Here is a 10,432-nt window from a genome sequence, read left to right on the forward strand (position 1 = left end):
AAGACATATTTTATAACTTTTTTTCATTTTTTTTAAAATGATATTTTCATAATTAAAATTATAATATCTATAAATAATTTTTTCTATAAAATATTTTCATTTAAAAAAATAAAAATATTTAAGTAAAATAAAATTTTATATTATGCTTTTATAAATAATTAATTTTATTATTACAAATATATTATATCCTTTATTTTTAAAAAATTTTACAAAATGATAAAAAATGATATTATTATTATAAAAAATCAATAGTAAAAATGCAAAAACTTTTACACACAAAATTTTTAAATTTATTTTATAATATTTTATTTTTTTTAATTATGAAAATTATGATTAATGTTTGTGAAGTTAAATTAAAATATAATTTTTTATTATTATCAAGTCAACATATTTTTCATTTTCTGTTTTCTAGTTTTCATTTTCTAAGAAAACTGTTTTATTAAAAAACAGAAAATAAAAAATAAAAAACTGTTTCCTGTAAGTAAACACACCCTTAGTCTTTTTTTTTTTTTTTTTGGCTATCAAGATAGTGATTTGTGGTTGCTCAAATTATAAAATTTAATCTTGTGCCAAATTCGAATATCAGCAATATAAAAATTCACACTTGAATAAAAAAAAGAAAATAAAAAGATTTTAAACTTGGCATCTAAATCTAAATAATTTCAACATCACTAAATTAAGGCACTAATTATTACTATTACTATTATTATTATGTCGTCTATTTTTTTTTTTTTTAATTTATAAAGTGGTTCAATGGTCAAAATAACGTTATGGTATACAACAATATGAGTAACTCTCTCTTTATCTCATCAAATCAATTAAAATTTTTGCAGTTGAGAGGATTTCAACCTAAGGACTCTCATTTTTTATATTAATGGGAAAAGATCAACTAAATCACAGCTGATTGATATTTTATTATTTTATTGTATGCAATTGCAGCCTTACACAATAGGAAGAAATAAAATTTGATTGAGACGTGCAAATTCTCTTTAGTCTTTCCTAACAGGAGAATGGTAATAGGCAAACGTATGTTTTATTCAAAATGGACCATTATTGCAGCCTAAGATAGTAGGATTTATGTTTCTCTTATAATATTGCAAGAAATACCCCACAAATTGCTAGTGGCTAACTGCACGATGAGAATATTTGTTGGTTAATTATATTAGAATTACGTGTTCAAACATGCACTAAAAATATAATAAAAGTTAAAATGTAAAAAAGCAACCAACCACCAATGTATAAAAAGTTCAAAATTGCCGTTTTAAGTTTTAACCGTTAGCCAACGGACTCAATACCCGGCAACTAAATTCAAAAACCTGAAAAAGAAGCATAAAAGCAAAAGCCACCCTTTTACTTTTGTTTCACTTCCTCTTTTCATATTCAAAAACCGAGGCTATATAAAAGAAAAATGGCCATGTCTATGCTCCTTAAGCTTATATGGTCCCTATCTTCACTTTCCTTTCTATACCTGATAATTCAAGTTCCTAAAAATGGGCTGTTGCATTAGCAAATGCAAACCCAAGAAAAATTCCATACAAGACATCAATCTTGTTCAAGACAAGCTTGTCATAATCTCACAACCTCCCAAAAACCCTAAAACTCCAATTAGTATTCCTACATCCAATAAAATTACCCCAATTATATCTCCTCCTTCACCTACTACTTCTTCTACTTCTTCTATTTCTTCTTTTACTTGTACTAATAATTCTAGTAACGGTATTAGTACCAGTACTATTAGCTCATCTTCATCAACCTCTAGTGGATCCTCATCATCGATCTCAACCTTGAAAGATCGATCATTTTCCAACGAGTTTTTATGGTCGTGCATCAAGGAAAACCCACACGTTATTCGTATTAATTCGATTAAGGAATGTTCTCAATTCCTCACTCCTCCTAATGTACATTCGAGAAAATTGGAGTCTCCGGTGAAAAATTATTCAATCCCACAAAAATTAAATAAATCTACACCGCAGAAGAGAATTCGTTCAGACTCACCAACTCCACTGAATCGACAAAAGAGCTTTCGCAGAGAAGCAGAAAGAATTAATTCTTTGCATTCTTTACCTTTGAAGTCGCCATCTGCTAGCAGGCGGTTTAATGGAAGAGGGTTTTCGATAAAAGAAAATGGTTCGAAACCCATGGTTAGTAATTGTAAGGTAAATGATTATTCTGTTTCTTCTTTATCTTCAAGAAAGGAGAATCACCGTAATCCTCGTTCTTGTTTGAAGAATAATAGACAGACTTGCATTCATCGAATAAGTTCGAAAATCAATGAAGTTGCAGTTCAACAAGCTTTAGCTCAGCATGATAGTGAGTCAGTTCCTATGGAGGAAGATATTGATAATCCTCTTATTTCTTTGGATTGCTTTATATTCCTGTAAAAATAAGTTAACTAATTAATTGTGTGCATGCATTTTTAACATGGCGAGTTGTGCAAAATTCAGATTTTTCTTCTTCTTTTTTGTTTATTCCGATGTTTATTCATTTATTAGAAAATTCATGAATAGGTTAAAAATTATCAACTGGATCACATTTCTGTAGTGATCACATGCATTGATTGATTGGAATTTATTTCATGTTTGGTTGCTTTGTTGTTTCATAGTGGATACTAATTTTTTTTTTTTTTTTTGAAATGTATATATTTGTGTTTTGTGCTTAATGAATTAGCTTTCTTGATAATTTTTCTTCAAAGTACTACTGAGGTAAGAATTAAGAAGCAAATGCGGCCCATTTGTATCATTATTGTTTTCACCGATTTGATGAGTAAATGAGAGAATCATTCTTATTATGTAGCTCACAATATTCTTTCAGTTCATTGATCCCTTCTGACGAATCAAAAAAATAATAAAATGCACCGTCATACTTATATTCAAGCGAGTACAACTATTAAAAAGGACAAATAACAATAGGGAATAAAATTTAAAATAGCTAAACTTACAACTGCAAATAAAGAAATATGAAACAAATAATTGACAACCTGTGTCCTTGTTTTGATTTGAGAGACCATAAAACATTTAGGCTGGATTTGCTTCAAGTAAACCAAAATCCATTTTGCAATTAATTACTATTCTATTCAAACACTAAAAGCTTGATAGATGTTCGATATCTAAATTTTATGATCTCCTGAAGAATGGAATATGGATTGCGTAAAACAAAAAAAGAAAAACCGTGTGAATTTTAAAGAGCAGCTGCCTACAAAAAGTTTCAACCAAATAGCTCATTTATGGTATTCAATTTATTGAAATTTAAATAAAGGTTTCAATCTCGATTTAGTCGGGTTTAAATCAGTCTTGGTCTTGATAATGGGCCTACTAGATTTGCTCTTATGGGCTTTTTTTTTTCCAATCTTTCATCTTCTGATTCTCTTCCTTTTTTTAATTTGGGATCCAACAGGATTGAAATCAAAATATAAGGAAGAAAAAAAGTTACTATAAAAAAGATAAACAGTCGGGGGACAAAATGCTAGAAAATTGGTCCAAAAATAAACAAATGAAAAGAAAATGTGAGAGAGCCCCAAAGCCTGGCAAATTTCTCTTTTATATGTGAGGAGTCGCCCAACCTTGTGGCATTGTTACTCGAATATTAAACCAACATTGCATTTTAGTATATATCTATAATATATATGTGGGAATATAGAATAATGAGGTTTTGATATTGCTTCTAATGAAATTTAGAATATTTTAAAATAAACTTAGTTATATTCAATTAGAAAATTATATTTTATTAGTTGATTGGATATAATTTATATAAATTATTTTTAAATAAATACATAGAGATAATTAAGAATTTGAAATTTTCAATTTTATCATTTTTAAATATAATTTTTAATATATATATATATATATATATATATATATATATATGATAACGAGACATTTGAAAATTTTTATACTTAATTTTTTAAATATTTTAATTTTATTTTGATTATAATTTAAAATATTTTGTTTAAGATGAGATAAAAAAGAAAAAAACTATATTTATATGGATATAGGAAAAATTGAGGGTTTATTTAGAGAGGATAGAACGTTTCTTTTATGTAATCTTTTTTTTTTTATTAATTACCATATAGATAATTAAAAATTTTAAAATTTTAAAATTTATCTTTAAAAGTGAAACGGAAATCCTCGATTGAATTTAAGAAAAGATTCTACGACAGAATCTTCAAAGGATAAAAAAAATACAAGTCATACGTTGGTGTGCTACAAATATGTTCAATGCTAAATGTTAATGGCTAATAGAAAATGGCTACTCCAAGTTTAGGTTAGTAGGCTAGAGATAATCGATTGAATTTATGTCCTTCCTCTTATCTACTAAATTCATTAACTCCCATAAAGCAAGGCACAAATAAAATAATTATTAAAATGTATAAAATAGTTTATACATCTGCCATATAAATTCAGCTAATATAATTATTAAAATTGATAGTGTGAACCTAACACATCATACTAATTGAAAACTTCTCGATTCAATAAAAAAAAAAAAAAAAACTCAATTATTTTCTAGTTTTGATTTGAGATTGTTATCCTTAATCAGCACTTGTCCATATCTTTCACGCTTTTATTATTATAACTTCTATTTTTTTATTCGCTTTAAATAAATTCACACACACACACACACACATATATATATATATATATATATATATATATATATATATATATTCCATAATATCTATTTTTTTATATATTTTTATTATTATTGCTTTGTTTGCTATTTAGAATTTTTCTTCTCGTTTTTTTAAGGTTTAATATCTTCTTTCTAAGAGTTTATTAATAAATAAATATATGATATTTGATTTTATTTAATTGGAGAATTTAAATTTTTATTTGTAGAAATATAGCAATCAAAGGAGCTTCTAGCGTGATCTGTTCCTCCATTAATGCAATTAATGCATAATGGCAGAATCTTATCTATGCATACCCATAAGTAGAATGTTTTAGAAAAGCAATCTAAATATAAAAGATACAAATAAATTATTTTGTAGTTCAAATTAAATATTGAGGTACATATATCTTGATCTTGTAAAAGATATGAGGTACATATTGTCAGTTTTAACGGTCATATTTAGGGGTGAGCATGGTGGTTTGGTTTCGGAATCGAATTTTCCTTTGTTTTTTCAAACCGAAGCTGTTACTATCCAAATAACTGAATCAAACTCTTCGGTTCAATTGATTTGATTAGTTCCGTTAGTTTGTATAACCAAACCAAGAATTAAAACTGAAAGTATATAAACTTTCAAATTAAAACCACACTGAATATACAAAAAACCGAAAAAATAAAAGAATTAAATTAGTCCCGATGGTCATATGAATTAAATTCGGACACAATTTTGATTAAAAATAAATAAGAAATTATCTATTAATAAAATTTCAAATATTGATGAAAATTATAAAAAGTTTCTAAATTAAAGATTTTTGTTTTTTGTCATTTGTTCTTTTAAAAAAAATTAAATCAATATATTTGTATGTATCATTCCAATAAAAGAGCATTATTGAATTCGAGAGGTTTGCTTCAAGAAGATCCTCTCGCCAAAAGAAAAATAATTAATGGGCACAAGAAAGTAGCATAGCATGTGTCTTTGCCGCGACCTAATAAATGATATTGTAGCGAGAGAATACGTATGATTAAGGGAGTGCATTGGCTACTTGGCTTATAGAAGAGACATGTAGGGTTAGAATGTCACAATAAGGACTCTCCAATCCTCCAAGAAAATGATGTCGTTTTGTGATAATGAGAAAACATATTAATTCACGTGATATGGTTTTTGTCTATTTGGTACCCAAATAATACCAAAATAAATGGCTTTGGCTATTCATGTCGGCCAGAAACACTTCATTCTTCTCTAGCTCTATTTGTTTTCTCTTCTCCTTAGGCATTTGAGGCAGGAGGGGCCTGTTTTGAATTAGACACCAAGATTTGATATCTCACCAATTACCATTTTTTCAACTTTAATCACAACCTTCTCGACAATTCGATGTGGACTATCTTTTATATAGTACAAACTTTTGATTGTTCATTTACAAAATCTTCATATATTTAGGATTATGATCATCAGCTAAAACAATATTAATTCTTCGGAATGCGTAATCCAGTAAATTTCTGATACCAGTAATTAATAGACCAAGAAAACAAGCAAATCTCAAAACTAATAGTTTGCACGTTTGTCAATTGGAGTTTAGTTGTAAAGAATTCAGAATTGAGTTTGCTATTTTGATTCTCAATTGTAGCCAGCAAGCACGGTTGACAAAATAAATAAATAAATAAATAAATAAAATGTTATTAAGAATAAAATACGTAAACTAATACATAACTAATGGTTGACTAGTTATTTGTTAATGGGACTCAAAAACGAAACACATTTTTATGCTTGAAAAAAAGAAAAATCGTTTAATGCGAACGTATATTATTATTATTAAATTTGTTGGATATATATAAGTTGTTTATATTTTCATGTAACTTGATCTGGTCATCCAATGCTCCAAAATTTATAATGTATGGTGAGCCCACATACTATGTATAGACAAATCTTATCCGTTAATACATTTAATCCAAATAGTAATTTTGATTTTTTAAATTGTGCTAGGCCGGAAAGAAGAGCGGAAATTTTGACTCATCTGCATCTAGCTGCATGCATGAGCATGAGCTTATACATAAAGTCAATGAAAAAATTTTATTTACCGTAAATGAAGGCAATTGTCTTTTCACTAAGGAAAAAAAAAAAGATAAATTAACAAAAAAAAAAAGATGTGACAATTTTTTTTAAAATTCACTATTAGTTAATACTGGATGTAGGTAAATACTTTTTAGAACAAAAGGAAAAAAAAATCAACGGCATTAAAAAAATTATTACTATCCAAGAGAGCTTGGTCTAATGATTGATGTGTATTAAGTTTCATAATTAAATACAATACAGAATCGTGGAATCGATATATTAAAAAATAAGAATTTAATAAAGTCGGTTAAAAAATAATTTAGTCTTTTATCCAAATGTTAAATGCGAGAGGAGAGGATATACTTGGTAACTATTAAAAAAGATGATTGCCTTAATCACCGGCAACACTCAAAAAAAAAAAAAAAAAGATAGGTCTATAAATGAATCACATGTCTACAATTATTATAACTCAAATCTATCCAATGGATTCAAATGCCTCTACACTTATCTTATCTTCGCCACTAAATTTAGAAAACCAAAAAACAAGTAGTAGTATATTTGATTGGCCTTTTATTCACAACCAAGCCAGGAATAATAATACTAGCAATGTACCCATACAATTTGTTTGGCCAAAAGAAGAGTCATTTAGAGCTCAAAAAGAGCTTATGGAGCCAGCAGTGGATCTTGAAGGATTCTTTAGAGGCGATGAGGAGGCAATAAAGGAAGCTGCAAAAATGATCAAAGCTGCTTGCTCAAACCATGGTTGCTTTCAAGTTATCAATCATGGAGTTGATCTTAATCTTATCAATTTGGCTCATCATCATATCAATAATTTTTTTAAGCTTCCAACCTGCCAAAAAATAAGGGCTCGCAGGGCTCCAGGCAGTTTGTGGGGCTATTCTGGCGGCCATACTCATCGATACTTATCCAAATTGCCTTGGAAAGAGACGTTATCTTTTGGCTACCCATTAAACTGTTCCTACCCCGTTGTGTTGGATTTCTTCAAATCCAACGTAGGAAACGATTTCCATCAGGCAGGGTAAGAAAAAATATCTGCCTCATACTGCATTAGGTTAATCATGGAATAAAACCCTAGGAACTCGCTTCCCTTTCAGAAATTTTCTAATTAATTGTTATCCTACTTAGTTTTGTTATTTTTGAAAATCATTAAAGAGAAATCAGATACTAGGTTTAATCAAACTCTCGCAATCTTGCATTATAAGTTAGCAGATAATGCTAGTTTTCAACAAATAAAGTAAGGAGAAAAATATTTTCCTTGTGACGCCAGAGATTAATCAAGAAGTAAAACCCTAGCTCATATAGTGCATGAAGTTAATCATACAACCACGATTCTATGTAGGATGTCCTACATGGAATCAAAAATCAATAATGGATAAACAAATGTGCATAGGTGGGTCCCATAAATTTTGTAATTTTTTTTTAAATTTTTGACAGTGATTTTTTTTTTCAATTTCAAAAATTGTATTTATATTAATTATCTAATAGTTATTTTTTAAGTAGATCCTACAATTGTTCATCTAGTATTAGTTTGCCACACCATATAAAATGGAATAATAGTTTCACTGCATAAGAACTCGTTAATTAGGGAAAAAACCCTAACAACCGTTTCCATTCAAGAAATTCTTTGACCCATGAAAATTTATTAAAGGGAATGGAATGTCAGAGTTTTAATAAACTCATGCTATTGGAAAATAAATCTCACATTCATTAATAATAAAATAATTATTAATCAAGTATGGTCTGGTTTATCTTCCCATATTGAGAGTGAAAGATCTCGAGTTAGAGTCATCTCTACTATAAAAGTTATCCCTAATTTAGTGAATGTTATTCAAAAAGCAAAGTTATCCCTGACTCCTGCTGTGTAACTCACAACGTTATTCTGGTCCATTGGACCTCTTATTATCCAAAAATTATAATAATAATAATAATAATAAAATAATTAAAAAGCTTATAACAACATTCACTCATTTACAAACATATATATTAATATTATTTTAGGTCTATGCGTGCTTTGGACCCATGTTTTAACCTGGCAGCAACATAGCAACTAATTTTGTGCAACATGTCATATTTGAAAGTTTTTCTTTTGTTTTCTTGTTTTTTTGGTAGAGTGGTGTATCAAAGATACTGTGAAGAAATGAAGGACTTGTCTCTTTCAATAATGGAACTGTTGGCAATTAGCATGGGAATTGATAGACTTCATTATAGGAAATTCTTCGAAGATGGCTGTTGTATAATGAGGTGTAATTTTTACCCACCTTGTGAAGAGCCAGGTCTTGCTCTTGGCACTGGACGGCATTGTGATCCAACGTCTCTAACCATACTTCATCAAGATCATGTTCAAGGTTTACAAGTTTTTGCAAATAATATGTGGCAGACTGTTCGACCTCGTCATGATGCCCTAGTTATCAACATTGGTGACACTTTCATGGTACGTCTTAAAAACAAAAAACTTAAGTTGCTGCCCTAGTTATCAACATTTGTGACAATCTATACAAAGAATATAAAAACACAATTTTGATTTAAATTATCTAATTTAGTTGATAGAGTATAATATATTTGTGCCATAGGCAATTGCTTGCTCCACTTGGTGGCTATTCATAGTCAATGTTCGACTCTATAGTCTTTCTACATGTCCTATTTGATTACCTTCAAATTTCTTCTTTTTATTAAAAATGAGATCTGCACTTCTTCCTGCATAACTATCCAAAAGACGCTAGATAAAATCACCATAATGGTGATAATAATAACTCAGAATTAGACGTGAAAATAAAATCTCAAGATATAGGAAAAAATAAATCCTAATTTTACTTCTTAATATTTCTAATTAATAAAAGTAGATTCAATATATAGGACTTGAGAATTATTCTAACTAATTAAGCAATAATTTTTCATATTGTGGGCTAATTTTCTCACTTTTCAAGTAATTTGCATGACCACTTTTAACATGGATTAATATGTTTTTTCATCAGCAACAAAACTTTTTTATTAGAATTAAAGATACGAGAAAAAGTTTAATATGCTTTGTCGAAATTGCCATAGTTTTGATAAATGGTGTGTTTATATTCTTATCTCACGTTGTTTAGTGTTCTCTTCAAAGTTTAGTTTCGGTGAATAATACTTTCTAATGTATATATACATATTGGGATGTATAGGCATTATCAAATGGGATATACAAGAGTTGTGTTCACAGGGCAGTGGTAAACAAGTACGAGGAGAGGAAATCGCTGGCATTCTTTCTTTGTCCAAAAGAAGACAAGGTAGTAAGACCCCATAAAGATCTTTTGAACAGATCACAAGGGCAAACTAGGAAGTACCCTGATTTCACCTGGTCTGATTTTCTTCATTTTACTCAAAATTACTATAGAGCAGATGATTCCACCCTCTCACACTTCACCAATTGGCTTCTCTCTTCCAACTCTTCACCTTCATCATCTTCATCAGCAGCGGATCACTAGCAGCTTCTTTACTAAGAATTACTCTTGCTTAGCTATATCATATGCCTGTTGGGTTTCATTCAACTGTGGTTTTGACCTAATTTTTATTTGTTTTTAAATTATTTTAGTTTTTAGATTTAGCTCCATATTTCTAGAGTTAGTTTTATGAAATTATGGGATTATAGATTGAATCCTCTTTAATTATGAGATTGGTCAATATTTGTTTGTTGATATTAACTGGGAGCTTTGGTTTGTCAAATGAGATTCTGATTCCTGTAATCATAGAATTGGTTGTTTATCACCGGTATTCAAACTTTATTAA

At 28.7% G+C, this 10,432-nt stretch overlaps 2 protein-coding genes across 2 annotated transcripts; both read left to right on the top strand.

Annotated features, from left to right (window-relative positions):
- The first annotated feature begins 1,370 nt into the window (after positions 1-1,370).
- On the top strand, positions 1,371-2,549 carry LOC105639015 (uncharacterized). Its single transcript, XM_012222951.4, has one exon. The coding sequence runs from the start codon at positions 1,491-1,493 to the stop codon at positions 2,379-2,381; it is 891 nt and encodes a 296-aa protein (XP_012078341.1). The 5' UTR covers positions 1,371-1,490; the 3' UTR covers positions 2,382-2,549.
- A 4,559-nt stretch (positions 2,550-7,108) lies between these two features.
- Positions 7,109-10,432, top strand: LOC105639051 (gibberellin 20 oxidase 2). Its single transcript, XM_012222986.4, has 3 exons — positions 7,109-7,691; positions 8,783-9,104; positions 9,829-10,432. The coding sequence occupies exons 1-3, from the start codon at positions 7,135-7,137 to the stop codon at positions 10,129-10,131; spliced, it is 1,182 nt and encodes a 393-aa protein (XP_012078376.1). The 5' UTR covers positions 7,109-7,134; the 3' UTR covers positions 10,132-10,432.

This window comes from Jatropha curcas, chromosome 9 (assembly GCF_041381405.1).
Source record: "Jatropha curcas cultivar XTBG-Jc1 chromosome 9, XTBG_Jcur_1.0, whole genome shotgun sequence".
Taxonomy (NCBI): Eukaryota; Viridiplantae; Streptophyta; class Magnoliopsida; order Malpighiales; family Euphorbiaceae; genus Jatropha; species Jatropha curcas.

Bases quoted from the DNA above. Each gene is read 5' to 3' on its own strand.
- LOC105639015 (XM_012222951.4), top strand. From the start codon at position 1,491: ATGGGCTGTTGCATTAGCAAATGCAAACCCAAGAAAAATTCCATACAA.
- LOC105639051 (XM_012222986.4), top strand. From the start codon at position 7,135: ATGGATTCAAATGCCTCTACACTTATCTTATCTTCGCCACTAAATTTA. The intron at 7,692-8,782 runs GTAAGAAAAAAT...TTTTTTTGGTAG, and splicing joins AACGATTTCCATCAGGCAGG to AGTGGTGTATCAAAGATACT. The intron at 9,105-9,828 runs GTACGTCTTAAA...TGGGATGTATAG, and splicing joins ACATTGGTGACACTTTCATG to GCATTATCAAATGGGATATA.